The 16,459-nt window shown below is 38.9% G+C and overlaps 5 protein-coding genes across 12 annotated transcripts in view; 3 read left to right on the top strand and 2 right to left on the bottom strand.

The window, feature by feature from the left end:
• Positions 1 to 24: 24 nt before the first annotated feature.
• Positions 25 to 16,459, bottom strand: part of Mrps6 (mitochondrial ribosomal protein S6) — a 35,283-nt gene continuing 18,848 nt past the window's right edge. Inside the window, exons 2-5 of one of the 2 annotated variants that reach the window (XM_076811880.1) lie at positions 833 to 916; positions 530 to 669; positions 279 to 443; positions 25 to 203 (exon numbers count right to left, since the gene is read on the bottom strand). In XM_076811880.1, coding sequence (XP_076667995.1) covers positions 101 to 203; positions 279 to 443; positions 530 to 669; positions 833 to 877 — 453 coding nt within the window. In that variant the 5' untranslated portion in view covers positions 878 to 916 and the 3' untranslated portion in view covers positions 25 to 100. Of the gene's footprint in view, positions 204 to 278; positions 444 to 529; positions 670 to 832; positions 1,004 to 16,459 lie in introns of those variants that run through there. The other variant, XM_076811879.1, reaches the window with a different exon arrangement.
• On the top strand, positions 1,031 to 2,238 carry Hsc20 (iron-sulfur cluster co-chaperone protein HscB-like protein, mitochondrial). Of its 3 annotated transcripts, XM_076811870.1 has the most exons (4): positions 1,058 to 1,098; positions 1,138 to 1,703; positions 1,776 to 2,028; positions 2,100 to 2,238. In XM_076811870.1, exons 2-4 carry the CDS (start codon positions 1,328 to 1,330, stop codon positions 2,227 to 2,229), a joined length of 759 nt encoding a protein of 252 aa, XP_076667985.1. In that variant the 5' UTR covers positions 1,058 to 1,098; positions 1,138 to 1,327; the 3' UTR covers positions 2,230 to 2,238. The 3 variants fall into 3 exon arrangements, with proteins under 3 accessions (XP_076667986.1, XP_076667987.1, XP_076667985.1); XM_076811871.1 differs by having other exon boundaries at positions 1,031 to 1,699; positions 1,772 to 2,028; XM_076811872.1 differs by having other exon boundaries at positions 1,033 to 1,703.
• Positions 2,269 to 3,593, bottom strand: Ak6 (adenylate kinase isoenzyme 6). Of its 2 annotated transcripts, none has more exons than XM_076811878.1 (3): positions 3,202 to 3,593; positions 2,943 to 3,049; positions 2,269 to 2,872 (listed from the first exon to the last, which is right to left on the bottom strand). In XM_076811878.1, the coding sequence occupies exons 1-3, from the start codon at positions 3,242 to 3,244 to the stop codon at positions 2,531 to 2,533; spliced, it is 492 nt and encodes a 163-aa protein (XP_076667993.1). In that variant the 5' UTR covers positions 3,245 to 3,593; the 3' UTR covers positions 2,269 to 2,530. The 2 variants fall into 2 exon arrangements, with proteins under 2 accessions (XP_076667993.1, XP_076667992.1); XM_076811877.1 differs by having other exon boundaries at positions 2,943 to 3,094; positions 3,202 to 3,558.
• On the top strand, positions 3,757 to 10,075 carry LOC143368792 (protein BTG3). Of its 4 annotated transcripts, none has more exons than XM_076811866.1 (3): positions 3,757 to 3,912; positions 5,105 to 5,805; positions 5,894 to 10,075. In XM_076811866.1, the coding sequence occupies exons 2-3, from the start codon at positions 5,359 to 5,361 to the stop codon at positions 6,242 to 6,244; spliced, it is 798 nt and encodes a 265-aa protein (XP_076667981.1). In that variant the 5' UTR covers positions 3,757 to 3,912; positions 5,105 to 5,358; the 3' UTR covers positions 6,245 to 10,075. The 4 variants fall into 4 exon arrangements, with proteins under 4 accessions (XP_076667981.1, XP_076667983.1, XP_076667984.1 ...); XM_076811868.1 differs by having other exon boundaries at positions 3,767 to 3,907; XM_076811869.1 differs by having other exon boundaries at positions 3,781 to 3,927.
• LOC143368786 (uncharacterized) lies at positions 10,219 to 16,319 on the top strand. The gene is made up of 4 exons (XM_076811853.1): positions 10,219 to 10,782; positions 10,959 to 11,354; positions 11,442 to 11,525; positions 11,606 to 16,319. The coding sequence occupies exons 1-4, from the start codon at positions 10,765 to 10,767 to the stop codon at positions 13,703 to 13,705; spliced, it is 2,598 nt and encodes an 865-aa protein (XP_076667968.1). The 5' UTR covers positions 10,219 to 10,764; the 3' UTR covers positions 13,706 to 16,319.

Genomic DNA, 16,459 nt, shown 5'->3' with positions numbered 1-16,459 from the left:
GCAAATCAGGGCAAATCATTCGACTGTTCGTAACTGCTTTATTCTCGTCGAATGGTATATACAAAGTACTATCTTATGGAGTAAATAACAATGGGTTCGTTTATCTCGCGAAAGGATAATAGTTGAGCCCAGAATTATATTTAAATTTGTACTTCTCACTCCTCTGTTTCTTGGCTTCTTCCAGCAAGTTCATCACGCTAGCCCTGTAATACAGAAGAAAGTATGCAAAGTTTTCATATTGCGACTAGCCGCTCGTACTCTTAAAAGACAGCGATTACCTGTAGGCTGGGGGTAATAATTCCTCTTGTAACGTACACGCTTTCTCCTTGGGTGTTTCATTTTGTCTATATATATGCGATCTAATAATATCCATATCTCTTCTACATTCGTCACTGAGATTCGCTAGCGAAGATGGTGGGACATCGAAGTAAAATAGAAAATGACTGGAAACAATGCGCACGGCACAGTTATAAGGAACGAATTTCTTATTCATTCATCCGATGCTATGAAAACTCAACGTCGACTTTACCTAGCGTGTTTATGAACCTTCCCGTGACTGCTCGCTTTGCATGGAAGTTCCTTCTCACCCAAATTCTCAATTTTTCTAATAAATCCGCCTGTTTCAAATATCGAATTCGCCACTCTCTTCAATGCTTCTGTACATTCCGACTGTAAAGACAATTTGTTGCTCGGTTAGATAAACGACAGCCAAGTGGATAGAAATAAAATAGTATGGATTTCGTTTGTGTAATGAATGCTATGTGTCGCAGGTTAGGTGTGTTTAATACGATACGTAACTTGTATGTACAACTGTTGGAAATTATCACGGTACCTTCTTCATTACTCGCAGTAACAGTGGCATTTCGTAGGTCGGCATCTTCGCGCGTTGTTTTTATTCCGAAGAAATCAAAGAAATGCACATTCAAAACAGTGGCTTGTTAAAAGCAACCAATACCACGAACTATGCAATTTTATGAGACACGTGACACTCCCTGTCATCTACTACTTTGTGGTGCGTTAAATCAACATCGGTATATTCCACCGTTTACAAACTATAAATCCATGTATAAATTTTGTTGAAAAATCAATGCAGTTAAAGTTTCACACATCTCTTGTCGGATACAGTGTTGTATTAAGCGACCCACTGTTTACTAATGTTTTAATCACTGACGTCTGTTTAACCTTATGAACGAACACTTCGAATCTTCAAAAAAGTGCCGCAACTTTTAACTTTGTTATTTCTTATCTTTCATTAAAAGTCGTAAAACTTGTATATACTCTGTCAATGTTGACAAACGTGTAGGTTATGAACACCTGTAACTGAACGATGTACTTAAGAAGAACGTTCCTTAATCTCGCAAGAAAATATAGCATTTCTTATTTGAATTCAATCAAGCAGCAACGAAATTTGCATTCGTATCACGTGGTAAAAAATTACGTCCCTTATTCAGTAATTTCAACAAACGTATCGCAATATTCGAGCGACAGCCCGCTGAAATGTTGGAATTGCAATTATATGTACAAGTCAGATCTATTTTGTTCTAAGTGTAAAGCTTTGCAAGAACCACCCGAAAATTTAACTTATTTCGATATAATGGGCATACCGAAAAGTTACGATGTAACACTCACAGAAATTCAGAGGAAGTACAAGGAACTTCAGAAATTATTGCATCCAGATAAATTTGGTAACAAAACCGAGGCAAGTACTGTCACTTGTGATAAGCCTGTCGGGCAGTTTTAAATATAACCCGATTCGTTTTATTTTTTCTAGAAAGAGCAACAGTTCTCTGAAAAATTTTCATCACTTGCGAATAAAGCTTACAGCACATTGTCACATCCACTAAAAAGGGGATTGTACATGTTGAAATTGAACGGTGTAACGATACCAGATGAAACAGATAATGTGAATGCCGAGTTCTTAATGGAAATTATGGAGAAAAACGAAGAAGTGGAGGATGCAATGACTGACACTGGTAAAATTAAGAAACTGGTGCAAGAAAATGAAGCGGTCTTAAAGAATTTGTCCATGTAATAGTTTCTTTTTTATTTGAAAAGGAACGTAACAATGCGTTATTGGCTAACAAATAGTTTCTTTGTAGGGAAATTGCAGATGCTTTTCGAGGGAACGACATCAAGAAAGCAGAAACTCTTCTTATAAGAATGAAATACTTTGACAGTATTAGCACGAGATTGAAAAAGCTGAAACATGATTTAGGTATAGTAGAATGAATATGATTTACTTTTTAGTAATATATAGAGCATCTATAATGTAAGTATACATTAAGTTTAATGTATAAATATATATATATATGTTTAGTATAAAAAGTATAACATGATTATATTATTTACAAATTGTTTTAAATCTCTTATCAATCTATCAACATTTTAATTATTATATCTCACTACAGTATCTTTCATACGTGATATTAATATACCACGTCTTAAAGTAGCTTTCCTCCTCTAGCATATTTTACGAAACAAAGACATGGCGATATGAGATAAAAATAATAACAAGGCTCGTGAAATTCAGTTATTCTTGTTGATTATCTATTTTCCACTGTTCGATCCACTGGCATATTCTATTTACATTGTCTGTGACTTGATCTAAATCATTACTCGTCAATTCATGAACTATTTCTTCCCTATAAGCTGACCTAGCTTCTTCAAGAATCGTTTGGAATATTTCACAACCTATATTATCCTCTAATTTCTTCCCCGTGTAACCTCGGTTCCTCAAGCGATCGTACAAGATCGTGTTGTCGGTTCTGAGCACGAAAACAATGTCGAACCATCTCTCTGGAAAGAAATCTGCTCCGTGGTAATCAACAATTTTTCCACCGTTGCACATAAGGCCTTCCATATGGTCTAATAACTATAATGGAAAATTGTTGTTATTCATAAATGAAGTAACGTTTTCAGGTTACGCGGGTGAATGTAATTACTTCGTCTTCGTCTAAAATAGGGCATTGGTACACCTCGTCGTACTCCTTCAAACATTTATTTTCAATAGCAAACTTGCTAACATCGATCCAGGCTAATCCAGTTTTCTCTGATAAAATACGAGACATTAGACTTTTTCCAACACCGGGTGTGCCTAATATTAAACAATTCACCAATTAAGTCTTATATTGTTCTTGAACGAACGAATTGTAAAATGCAAATTGTAGTCGGAGCATGAATGACGTTAGTTGTTACGTTTACCTGTTACTAGAATGTTCGGGCAGCTTCTATTCATGTTAATCATTTTCGAACGATTCGATTCCGATTGTTAGTTTCGGAATTATTGAATTAAATCTAATGAAGCACAGTAAACATTGTTAACACGTTTTCAGAGGTTGCCTACACACATTTGTATAATGTGTAACACGAGGGCGCTGCACATTTTCGATGCGGTGATAATGGAACGAGAAGTAAGCAATAAGTTAAATTCTGATAGATTTAAGAATGTTCGAAAAGATTGCTCTTACAACTTAGTTTATAATTAATATTCCTAATATGCATTTGCTGTCATCCACGTTAGATAAATTAATCGGAAGCTAAAGTTTGTTTAAAACTAGTACGTTTAAGAATCGATCATCCTTTTGCGAAAAATCCGTTAATCGCAGTGCGCACATTCAATATTTGAACTTGTTAACAGATTAGAACGTTCTATAAAATGTTGGATTATATCTCATGGAAATTAAAAAAGAGTACTATTTGTTGGAACAGTTTCGAACTATCTTGTAAAATGATTGCTTTATCTGTAGCCGCAGCGCTACAAATAAAAGTCGTCGTCGAAGGTCTATATTTTTCTACATACTTCATGGACATTGATGCAACGTAACACGTGTTGGGTCGAGTACGTTTATTTAAAGAGAAAGAAGACGTAGTAGTTTCACCAGAAACACGGAATTTTCGTCACTGATTCGTAAGGTCAGTTTAATATTGGTACTAAATTTTTAAGTATACAGGACGGGAGCACGGCGGCAACGACAGTGGGACATCGTGTTAAATAAATAATTAGCGAGAATCCGAGGCAGAATCGCTCACGGCACGACCTGGTACGACAAGAATGAGCTGGCATAATTCGTTGTGCTCATTATTTCGCGGCGATCGTTCCTGGGAATGTAATATAGCCCGCGATGGTGTCGTTTGCTCTGTTTCTAACGAGCGATCATTCTGATCGCTATGTATACGCCGTGCCCTGCGTCTCGATACGATTTTCCTAACCTGCGTTATTACGGTTTATAACCTAATTAATACCCATAACATATTGTTATCCAGCTCCATTGTGAAATGAAATCAATCGTTTTCTGTGCATGTATATACAGTATTAATGCAACGCAACAAGTCGTGTATGCGTAATACCATCGAAATTTGCTTGTTTCAGTGTTTGCTTCAATTTAAGCATTATAGAAACAAACAAACAAGGTACCTGTGAGTACAGATGTGGATATATATGTAGGATCAGGAACCTCCATGCCATAAGAGGGGGCACGGACTCGAGGGATCACGGAGAGTCGGCGTAGCCGTGGTGATTAACGCTGCTGATCAGTACACGGGTACCTCGGGTTTGATTCCTGGCGCCGTGGCTCTCTTTTTCCGAGGTTTCCTACATTTGTGGGCTCACATGGGATGGAGGGAGCACCGATCGCCACACGAAGCCAAGAGATGGCTTTTAAAGTCGTTGTCTGCAACGTGAAAAATAAGAGACACTAAGGTCGTTGTCAGCGATGCGAAAAATAAGTGACACGCCGAAGTTGGGTGACAATAACACTCGAGGACGAATGTCGTCGCAAGAGGGCCGAGTGTGGGATCAGGAACCTCCATGCCATTAGAGCGGGCCCGGACTTGAGGGACCACAGAGAGTCGGCATAGCCATGGTGGTTAACGCTGCTGATCAGTATGCAGGCACCTCGGGTTCGATTCCTGGCGCCGTGCTCTCTTTTTCCGAGGTTTCCTACATATATTTTGGTTTGCTTACTTAGAAGCGTTGTTTGAAATTAGGTTTCCTATTAATTTTTTGAATCATCCGAAACTTACAAGCGAATATGAAATGCTATTTTGCGAATTGATCATTCACAAATTTGCTTTTTTGCTAACATCGTTTTTGGTATGATTTCAGGCGAAAATAATAGAGACAAGTGGTACAAACTCTGTATACCAAAGAAAGGACGAGATAGCATAACAGATTGTTTTGCAAAAAGTGAAAAACATTATAGATCATAAAAAATTTGAGCATTGCGACGGCGCAGAAGGGCTCTATGTGCTCCACATCGTCTTCAGCAAATGGTACTTTAGTTTACAAGAACATTGTGTCGCGACATCAACGGCGGAACTCGTTTGCGAATTATAAGCTTGGCATACGACAGAGGCAACATGCGCAACGAGATCACAGCAGCAGTACTGTTCTTAGTACAGCTGATAGAAAAAAACGAAAAATTTAGTCCCGATCAGATGGAGTGTTTCAAGCGACGTTTGGTCGAACTGTTGACGGAGCGTTTTAAAAATCATTGGTTCCCTGATAAGCCGTTCAAAGGTCAAGGTTACCGTTGTATTCGTGTAAATGGTCATAACCGGAGGGACGCGACTTTGGAAGGCGCTGCCAGTGCCGCCGGTGTAAAATACGAAGATCTGTCGTTACCGGTAGAACTAACGCTTTGGGTCGATCCTAACGAAGTGTGTTGTCGATTCGGGGAAAGTAAGGGGTCCTATTGCACGTTGGCATCGTTTGACGATAAAGAAAATACTGTACCAATTTTCCACAGAAATGGAGAAGGATTAGAAAAAGAGAATAAGCAATCCGAGGGGCCGACTAAAATACAGGTTAATATTACGCCTTACATGCAGTTTACATTTAATCTTTCATTTCTTAACAGTAAACGATGCAAACTTATTGCTCTTTTCTTTACAGAAATCCCCTTTGACCGCAAATACAGAGCAGCAAAAATCAAAACCATTGAGCTCTGCTAATCAAAATCAGCAGCATAGCAATAACGGTACAGGTAGGAGACGCAATTTGAATAGCCCCAGGCTACACCTGAATAGAAATCGCTCGTGGTTCGGTCCCTCGTTCAGTATGGGCTATGGCCCTCACCCAATAAGCCAACCGTGGTATAATATTATGCCTCCCCACTTTTTGGGTGGTCCATCTCCGCCTCCCTTCATAGGTCACCGGGGAAATAAATGGATCCATCCACCCTCCTATCCCACAGGTCCTGCCCGTTTCCATCACTGGTCTCCCAAAGCTGCTCTTAAAGTATAAACAAGCCCTCCTTGTGAAAGTAGTTAAGAAATCTGTTCCTTTGTATAAAATCAAGAGTCTAAAATTGTTCTGTCGCTTTGAAAATTTTATATTTCGGTCTAAAAGTACGTAGCACGTTTGTAGAAATAACGGAGAGGAGAGATTATTTATGTGGTGCTCTTAAGAGAATCGGACACGAAGGTTTTTATATCGGGAACAGGTTTATTAACGTTTCAGTGACGAAAATGATCCATTTTGTAATTACAAATGACCTTGTTCGAATTACGACTAAGGCTTACGATTTTTTATGACGAGAAATGTTGCATTATTACATGTTATATATAAATAATTAATTGGATGATAGATGTTTAATTCCGGATGCAAGGTTGCTTGTAAAATATTAGAATTAGCGAGACTTTAACTAGAATGAATTAAGTCATCGATGCGTAAAACGTGAAGAAACGAATGTCACGTCATTTGTGACACTTTTTTTCTGATGTAATCCTCGAGAAATGGATTTAGCGAAAGATAGGTCGTACATAATATATATTTCAAAAGGGAGCAGTATTGATTTTAAGCGGCTTTCCAAAATTAGATACAATTGCTCATTAAATTGTACGTAATGGATTTTAATGCCTTTTATAGGCGATCTCAGTTCATTAGTAAATATTTCATGTATCAAATTCTATCATGTAATAGGAAGAAAGAGTATCAAATAACTTTTTCTTTGATGTGTACGTACTATGCGTATTACGTATATACGTACTCATAATGACTAGAGCTTCGAAGTTTACCCACATCTTTTCGATATTGTTGTAGTGCAAAGCAGGGAGATAGAGAATTTAGCCATAAAAACTGCTAACTTGAAATAGTTATGACCTACAGCAACATCGACATACCACGTAAATTTTGAAGCTCTAGTACTAGTGATTCGAGGATGATTTTTGACAAGTTCAAATCAACATTATCTTTTATTGTATATGTATATTATATTGCGTTAACGGATAGAAAGAAACGTTATATTATTTGATTCCACAAAGGTTTGTGGTGCAGGAAAATTTGTAATATTTTTACTTCGAAGAGCGTACCATATCTATTGCATATAAACATACTGCCTCCATAGGAATTCTGTTGATAATCAGTTACACTACACCGTTGTTAAAAAATGCATGAATTTCATGGTTAATGTGCAGTTACGGAAAAATGAATCTTTATTTTAATCACGCTCAATGCGGAGAATAATTGAGCTTATGTTTTAAGTAAAACTAATAAATCGTAGCATTTAAGAAATATATATCATTGATGTTGGTAGATCTATAGCTCGCTGGAGTTGAAACTTTAATTCTATCGTACTAATGCTAATGTCTTGTACATTCAAACTTGTATATTGTAGACAATTTATAACACCATAGTAATTTATACCTATTTGAATTGTTCCCTCTTGCTTCGTTAACAACGTACACACACGTCTTATCTTTGTTCCGAAATCATCTATGTACAGAAGACTCGAAAACCAAATAATAGAAATTACTTTTTCTCGATTGCCATTGCGCGCAGCATTTCGCGTGTTATAAATTAATTTCTCTGGTATATCCTAGTAAAATGTACACGCCGTAGTTAGAAATTAGAAAACCCATGTTATTTAATCTGTATAGCTAAACAGTTCGCGTTATTTGGTTTTCAAGCATCTAGTACAAGATGCACGAATGTTTTAGTTAGTGCCAAAAATGTGCAATTTCTTTTATTTATATTGTACCATAGAGTTGTTCATAAAAGTAACTATCAATTTACGTAGAAGAGTTTAACGCGACGGTTACTTTTAAGAATCGAATTCCTGAAAGTATATGAAAGTACATATATTAAGTACAGTGGCACACGAAATATTGATTCTTATCCAGTAAAGTTTAATGACACATATATAATTAACTGATATGGTTCAAAGGTCTCACGGGTGTTTAATTAATGCTTCGGAGCACTAAAATTGCCAGTAACGTGGAAGATTCGAATTGAGTGGCGTAGGTGTTACCATCTGTTGTACAATGCGAGTTTAATTAACTCCCATATAAATCGGAATATTGTTGCCACTAGGCTACACTTAGTGTCCTTAGAAGAATTTCTAAAAGTATAACTAGATACAGCGTAAATGTTATTGAACGGACTGTATTAGAGAGAATTTTAATCAAATACTTAGTATAAATCGCGCGAATTTCATGTTTCACACTTAACATTGTTTACTATATGCATGAAATTTGCTCTATTATAGGTGATTTTTGTGTTCAATTTGTTGAAACTTATTCAGAAGGAGTCATTTTGTTGTTATGAGAGATATGGAAATTCTATATAGATATAGATATTATAATGTATATGTAGAATTAAGCAATATTGCATTCGGACATATTCTTTTATTAATATATATAAATACGATGCTCAACATTTGAAATGTTCCAAACTTTTTAATTGTGTTCATCTATATACATAAAAAGAGAAAGAAAAATACCGTATGCTCGTACGATAACATTTTTTATATACGAAATCTGTATTCAAATGACATGTGATAAAATGTGTAGTATTAATGAACATCTGCATACTTGATGAAAAAAAAATTATATGAATTTCAGGCAAACGGTATATTCCCTTTTATATAAAGCAGTCTTTTATATCTGTAACATCTCATGTACGTGATAGGTAGAAACGAAAATTCACGAGTGAATATGGATGTCCTTTTATAATCATTTTAAAAAAAAAGACAAAAAAAGAAACTTTACACAGTATTAAAGGAGGGATCTAAGATTTCAGCTTGCAGCTTAAAAGTCGCATCTATTTGTTTTATATGACCAAAATTTTAATACTTATCGAGAAGACTGTACTTTACAATCGCGCGAGAACAATTTATTGAGGAAAAGGAAAACCAATTTGATATTTAAGAGTCAATGTCATACATCATCTTAATGTTTGGATCATTTCGATTGTAGGGTAAGGCACTATATAAGCATATACATATATTCTACCACTGCTGTGTCATACGTTATAAGAATACTTCTTGCATAGCTGTGCAATGATAACTATTATCCTGTTCTACAACCATACTGATCTTCGCATTTTTTCATAACTTCAAATATATATATATATATTTATCAAATATAAATATATATATCACTGTTTAGTACTTTGTTTCGTGTTATCCAATAAAAGATATATTATACATTCAAGCAAACAAAAAAATGCTTATAGATCATTAGCTGTATGTACAACCTGCTTATTTTTAGCATTATACAGGCCAAATTTACAAACTCTCTAACACGATGAATGAATCAAATTTTAAAGCACGTTAGGATGCTTCGTACTTCTATTAAAAATGATAGAGATCGTAATAAACGTTTCGTTTTTAATATACATGTATGTATATTGTTTATTCAAATCATATTTCATTACTATCGCTTATAGATAAAAATGACGTAGTGCAGTTGCATGTACTTACACGTATAGAAATTTAATGTTTACCTGTAGTGTACATATCTCTTACATGAAATAGAAACGCGAATTTCTAGTAAGTTCGTTGCATCGATGATCGATAATTAGTATCTTTACGAAAGAGTATTAAAATTCGCGAATAATTCTGATCGGTCACCAGCGATTCATCCTCATTAATTCACGACTTGCGTTCATTTCAGTTTCGAAATCATACGACGCATTTTCTTCTAAGCGAAACCAAACTTTACAAACAACTCTGCAGGTATTAACTTCACGCTTTCAATCTTATATAATTATCGTTATATTAACATCATTAACAGTTTTATGATTACAAACATGTATGGGGTATAAGAAATACTTAATAAACATTGTGCAAATCGAGTCGTTTCCATTTCCTTTCGATTCAGCGTAACACGTTCCAGTATGAATACTAAAGAAATTCAAGTTTAAATCGTCTCGATCCCAAAGCCCGCGCTAATTTTCAAATCATTTCGCCCGCCTAAATATGGCACGGAAAATGGCCGCGTATCGATGCCCAATAAGAGGCACGATCGTTTCCTTGAGTGTTACTATTGGTGATACCCAGGCTCTGTATTAAGTACGATTTTCATTATCGAGCACTCAGCATTTAGTTTCGACTTCTTTTCCTCTTCATTCGACGATTGTTTTTTTTCCCACTCGTGTGAATTCGTGACACATAATGAAGGAATCGCGGAGGCGACATGTCACGGTCTCGATGTGCCGTTGCGAGCTTTCGCAATACAAGCTGAGCGTTGACGGTTGAGTTACCCCGACGAGTCGGGTGTGCAGGAAAACGACAGGGAAACTCGTAGCCACTGCCGCCTCCAATTTTTATCGCAAGCATTTCTCAGATTTTGTCCAACATCTTTATCGCGAACACTGTCCTTATTGATAACAATGCTGTGAGGAAACACATCGCGCTGTGACGTGTACAGGCTGTCCATATTTCCATCGCCAATCGAACGACAGGGTTATGAGGCTCCAATTTCCAAGTCTCGATATTCGTCAATATTTTTTCACCGTTTTAAACATAATCCCCTCACTGCACGATGGCTGAGAAATGTAAGGTACGTACGTCACTCTTGAGTAAAGATCCAGTGGAAGGGAAGAATTGTATTTGTGCGTTGAGAAATCTGTAGAGATTGTAATTTTAGTTGAAGGTTTGTGACCTTCTGGAAAGTCTGCGATCTTACTTCCCCACCATATGTGAAAGTCGTTGGTTCTGACTGCGCTACGGTTTCAGGAATGCGGCTGCAAGTGTGCGAGCTGCGTTAAGAACGATCAGGAGCACGAGGACATGCACCTGCACGTGGAGATAGAGAACTTGCGCCAGCGACTGATGGAAAGAGATAATCACATCGCCACGATGGAGACGCAATTCTTGAACGAAGCAGAGAAGTTTCCAAACGGGGAGCTGGCTTCGACCAAGGATGAGCTCTTAATCTGGCAAGAGAAATACGTGAGGTTGCACGAGGCTCACAAACGTGTTCAAAAAGTAAATCAAAATCTGGAGGATAAGTTATTAAGGATCGTAGACAAATGCGAAACTGAGAAGAGTGCATTTACCAAGGACATAGCCACTTTGTCCCATAGATTAGCGGATGCGAATTATACTATACATCATTTAACGCAAGATAACGTATGTTTAAAGTACCGAAGCTTGAATATTTGTGTAATTTAAATGAGAGATAAAGCTTACCTAACAATCGATATTTTTATGTTTCAGGAGAAATACAGAAATGATGTAAACTTGGCGATACAGCTTCTTCAGTGTAAACCTTCCAACTTTGTGGGTCACAAATACGATTCGGTACGTAGTTTATTTGCTTAAATGTAGAACGGTTCCTGGGAGATGTTCAATCCTGTATTACAGCGATGTTTCTGTTTCAGTTACCTTCCGAAGTGCAAGCCAAAGTTAGGACTTACGTTGCGCAAAAGAAACGCTCGAATGACGCTCCCCCCGATGTGAAAAGTATCACAGTACCGATCTCGACGTTTCCTCCGACAGCAATGGTGTATAATGTAACTAAGCCGACGGCCGAGAAGCACAGCGACGACGACAGCGACGAATCCAAGCCACCGGTGGACGTCGTCTCGGCTGCGATAATGGCCAAAGTCCTCGAGGATCGAGAGAAGGAAAGGATATTTGCCAAGCACTGTAATACGTGCACCTGCCACAGGAGTATTTTGATGGTTGACGCCGAGACTCAAACCAACACCCAAGACGCTTTCTCTTGTAACGATTGTAGTATGAAGTACGCGCAAACTTTAGAGAAGTATCCCGATAATATGAGAAACATTGAGAAAAATTGCCAAAATAAAGAGAGTCAAAATTCTATGGTACACACGGTTTACCACGAGGTGAACGAGAGTGTTAATAGTGGTAAAATGCAATATCTGAGTAATTGTACAAAGACTAGTCAGCATTTAGGGACAAGGGAGAAGTTTTTAAGTAGAAACGCGAAGAACGCGGAGGGTGTGAAAGAGGATGGGCGCGCGGGCTTGAATACGAAGGCTAGTTTGAACAAGAAGAACTCGATGCGTCGTAACGATTTACAGCTGCAAAGTGTTCTCCAGAGTCAGAGCGACGGCACGGCTAAGCAGGTGTTGCCGCAGAAGCTCGGCGATACGTGCGCCAATAGCAAGATGAGTATCGATAAAGGGAAACAAGGGAAACCGTATAAAAAGTGTGAGTCACAGATCGATAGTAAATTTAATTCAAATCATTGGAACAAATCTGAAAAGAAGTCTTCTAATTATAGTCACATAGTTCCTGAAAATTCTAAAACGTACTCGGACGGAAAGGAGAAGAGTCACATTGATATTATTAATGATAGACTGTGGAAGAACGAGTGGAGGAAGTTGAAGGCGCAGACGGACAAGAAGGACGGCAAGAATGCGGACAAGCTTAACAGTGATATTGAAATTGATATTATTAACGATAGAGTGTGGAAGAACGACAGATCAGCCCAGGAAGCACAGCATCCGGCGCAGCTGACTTTAATAGAAGTAAAGAACATTGATAACGTTGCCAGCCAGAACGATTCTGGGCAAATGGAGGTGGCCACTAGTCCAAGTTTTAGTAGCGATAGTATAGTAATCTCAACTTCTGATCCCTCTAGCAGCTCCAGCGATGTCGTCCAATCGCTAGCTGGAACGTATTTGCATAACGTCGGTAATACGAAGCCGGGCAGCCAGAGTCGGCTAGCTGGCCCAAGGAACTGCCTCGTGAGAGTCACTCCTGGATCGAAGAATATCCTCCTAGATAATGCTGGCCATTACAAAACTGTACTATACACTAGCGGGTGTAACAAGCCGAACACCGCTTTAGTCCATTCGAAGAAATTGTCTCGATCTGGTTCGGAAAGGTCGATCTCCACCAGCAGCGAGGAGAGCTCTTCGATTCTGCTGCACGACAATAATCAGTTGCAAAGAGTGGCCGAGTGGGTCCAGTCGTCTGTTCACATGGACAATTCAGCGGCAGGTTATACGAAATTGAAGACCAGCGAGAACGTAATAGGCAAGGGCCCTTCGTTGTCGTATCTGAACCAGTCGCAGGCCAAATCGAAGCTGTTCGAAGACGCTCGCGTGCTGCGCGAGGACGTCCAAGAAGGTAAACGCAAGGATAAAGCGACGAGCATCAAAGAGTTTGGCGAAGGGAATTTAAATAGCGATGTAAATAATTTCTCATCCGGTGTACATAACGCGGAGCCAGAGAAGGAGAAGGATTTGATATCTTTCGACGTTCCAAGCGAAGAGGAGAAAGTCTCGCCCAAAACTTCCAGCAACAAGATGGACAGCACCGATTTCGATTACGAGGTGAAGATCACCAAAGAGATGGAGGAGACGTACCTAAAGCTTGCCGCGAGCTTGGATCCCGTAACGCTCAGCCTACCCAGCACGGACAGCGCGGATCTGACGATCGAGAAGTACAGGAAAGATCACAAGAGACTTCAAAGAAGCCACGAGAAGGCGGGATCGAAGATGTAAAGTATCTCGGCGAGTATTTCGGATGAAATTATTATTACTATCACAGCAGGGAGTTCCTTTAAAGATAACAGAGCGTTATTTTTTGTAACTATATGAAACTAAGGCTGTACCAAGATCAGTAGCTTAGGAGAATGACATTCTATACACCACTGCAGATACATAGGATTATATTTATTTAATTCGTGTAGGTAACGTTAGCGTCGCAGCTTCATCTGAACGAGATTCGGTTGCGTGGTGGTCACAGAACGATCCCCGGTGTGTAATTCTTTAATAATTACATTAGTCAATTCCTTCGCAAGCTACCGTGTGTAAATTGGATCCGAAAAATCGCGTGACTCGTTAATGTTACAATCAATCCTTTCCACGAACCACGACGAGCCGCTTTTTACAGAGTATAGGAGAGAAAATGGTCACTTTTACTCCACCCTGTTACTTTCATTCTCTACAGTTCTGTATAGAGGTAAATAGTCCGACCGCATTAGACGATTAAACTTTTATTCTTGTTACTGCGATTGAATATTATAGGACGAGTTGCGTTCCGCGCGTATCGAAACGAGACAATATTCGAGGATTCGCCCACAAATGTTTCCGTTGCTACGTGAAGTATGTATTTCGAGAAAATCTTTAACGTGTAAATTCCGAGGTTCTGTTTAACGACTCGTCGCAGGCGTAGCGATAGAGCGAATAATATATATATATATATATATATATATATATATATATATAATATACGTATATTTTCCTTGCGTACCGGTGCAGATACGACAGGATATAGCGGTGACAATATTATATGGTTGATCTATTATAAGGTGTATCTACAAAACAGCAATCGTTTCAAAGGAACTTCGTTAAATATTTATGAGAGTTCCCTCGTTGCCCAGGAGGGAAGTCTGGGAATATAAAAAGAAAAGTTTCTTTCGCGCGAAAACATTATCGTCCGTGTTAAAGAGTAATCACGGTACCAAAATCGAAAGCAATCGTCGCTGAAGCTGATGCGTTTAGTACTTAATTAATGGTGTCCTCTCTCATCGATGTGCAACAATATAATTATCCTACGAATTTTATTTCGCACGCCTCCTTGTCGCGTCTCTTTCGAACAGCATTTGCGGTCTATGGAAGAGTGACGAAAGAGGGAATAAAAATGTAACACAGGCATGTAATCAAGTCCATAGAAAAATCGATCATTGCCTGCTCTTCTTGTTACAAAGCGTATCCTCAAGGGAAGGGGTGGAAACTTTAACTTCACGCGAATTTCAATCTTCTTTTACCAGAATGAAAGGGAATTTACTTATTATTGTATCACGACAAATCCTAGATCGGCGTTGATCTGTCTGGCTGTAATATTCTGCACAACTCCGACGGAGGTGAGGCGATGCGCTCTCGCCAATCGATTAAAGTAATACTCAATGGCCACTGTAGCTGAATAGGAAAGAATTTCGGCGCGTTACAATTGCTTTTCGTGACGGAACGGTCGAATGAGATTGCTGATCTTACAGTCAAAGCGGTTCATTAAGATTCCTCTTGTTAATACAACATCGCACTTCGCTGCTGGTTGCAAAGGTTGCGGAAGAATAGCCCCGGTTCCGTGGAAGCTTGTGCGTCACGTAGGTCCTGCGTCGTAGGTGTTACGGTGACGCGCGTTCCGCGGGAATTAATTAAAAGTATCCATCGTATCGAGGATAACGTTCACGTCCCGTTCCTGTAAATACATATTATATATGTACGCATACGCATATAGAAGAATAGCAAATGGTCCGCGGCGCGGGTACGCGCTTGTCGCGAGCATCGAGATGGCCGCGTACTTTCAGCCAGCTCACCGTGGATGAACAAGAAAATCACGAGGAAGCTCGAGATTATGGCCAAAGCTCGCGCGATCCCTCGGTTTCGAAGTCTTGTTTATTTCCATTTCGACCATCGCGCGTGTTACGTTTTAAGTTAGCGAACGATATAATAATGGTGCGCGAGTTAGGGACTGAATGTATGAAAAGCAATTAAGGGGTGGATCGATCGGTAGCAGATCGTGAAGCGTATTTCTTTCGGTTAACATCGGGAAATAAACATTCTTGGCGACATAGCAAAGGCAACTTCGTATCTCGAGTAGCAATCGAGACTTTCAAATTTCTCAATTCCCCCGAGGAAGACTAGCGAATTTAATTTAGCGCGAATTGGTCGAGCCGAGGTTTCACCGCATTTCATAGATTCAAGTGATTGAACATCGTTAGTGGAATTATCGGCGAAGTTTTTTTTAAATAACAGGCTTGACACGTATGCCGGTCTCGAATGAACCGTAAGAACGTCGAGTTTCTTAACTACCTCGTTGCATTCCTCAGTCCTTCGAATGGAAGGGATGAGAAGGATAAAGAAAGGACCTCTGCGGAAGGACCAAGTTCTCTGGATTTCCAAAGCGTGCAAACGATTTCACGTTGAAAGGGTCGTTGAAATCTTAGCCGAGGCTAATCGAAACGGACCGATCGCTTCGGGTTCGACCTGACACGATCCCGCGTGTAACAGTTACCCACTTAAACTCGAAGTCAGGTGTGCGATGTGTAACGTGACCGGTGATTATTATGTAAACTGTACATATACGAATAAAATCTCTTTAAAAGGGAAGAAATCCACGTTATTCTACGTCACTCCACTTTCTCCATCGAGGGTGTGCAAAATCTATTTCTGTTCAATTACTTTCTATTAAAAGAAAATTTTTATAGGAAAATGTTCTCCGTGCCAATGGTAACGTAATTTTTGGCACGTACC

Source organism: Andrena cerasifolii, chromosome 5 (genome assembly GCF_050908995.1).
Source record: "Andrena cerasifolii isolate SP2316 chromosome 5, iyAndCera1_principal, whole genome shotgun sequence".
NCBI classification, from domain to species: Eukaryota; Metazoa; Arthropoda; class Insecta; order Hymenoptera; family Andrenidae; genus Andrena; species Andrena cerasifolii.
This window is presented reverse-complemented; position numbering and strand designations above follow the sequence as displayed.

What these genes read in the sequence shown, in the direction of transcription:
- Hsc20 (XM_076811871.1), top strand. Translation starts at nt 1,328, where the DNA reads ATGTACTTAAGAAGAACGTTCCTTAATCTCGCAAGAAAATATAGCATT. An exon ending in AATTTGGTAACAAAACCGAG is followed by an intron (nt 1,700 to 1,771) that starts GCAAGTACTGTC and finishes TATTTTTTCTAG; the next exon opens with AAAGAGCAACAGTTCTCTGA. An exon ending in GTCTTAAAGAATTTGTCCAT is followed by an intron (nt 2,029 to 2,099) that starts GTAATAGTTTCT and finishes GTTTCTTTGTAG; the next exon opens with GGAAATTGCAGATGCTTTTC.
- Ak6 (XM_076811877.1), bottom strand. Translation starts at nt 3,244, where the DNA reads ATGATTAACATGAATAGAAGCTGCCCGAACATTCTAGTAACAG. An exon ending in CCCGAACATTCTAGTAACAG is followed by an intron (nt 3,095 to 3,201) that starts GTAAACGTAACA and finishes GTTTAATATTAG; the next exon opens with GCACACCCGGTGTTGGAAAA. An exon ending in CTATTTTAGACGAAGACGAA is followed by an intron (nt 2,873 to 2,942) that starts GTAATTACATTC and finishes TTTCCATTATAG; the next exon opens with TTATTAGACCATATGGAAGG.
- LOC143368792 (XM_076811866.1), top strand. Translation starts at nt 5,359, where the DNA reads ATGCGCAACGAGATCACAGCAGCAGTACTGTTCTTAGTACAGCTGATA. An exon ending in AGGGGCCGACTAAAATACAG is followed by an intron (nt 5,806 to 5,893) that starts GTTAATATTACG and finishes TTTTCTTTACAG; the next exon opens with AAATCCCCTTTGACCGCAAA.
- LOC143368786 (XM_076811853.1), top strand. An exon ending in ATCATTTAACGCAAGATAAC is followed by an intron (nt 11,355 to 11,441) that starts GTATGTTTAAAG and finishes TTTATGTTTCAG; the next exon opens with GAGAAATACAGAAATGATGT. An exon ending in TGGGTCACAAATACGATTCG is followed by an intron (nt 11,526 to 11,605) that starts GTACGTAGTTTA and finishes TTTCTGTTTCAG; the next exon opens with TTACCTTCCGAAGTGCAAGC.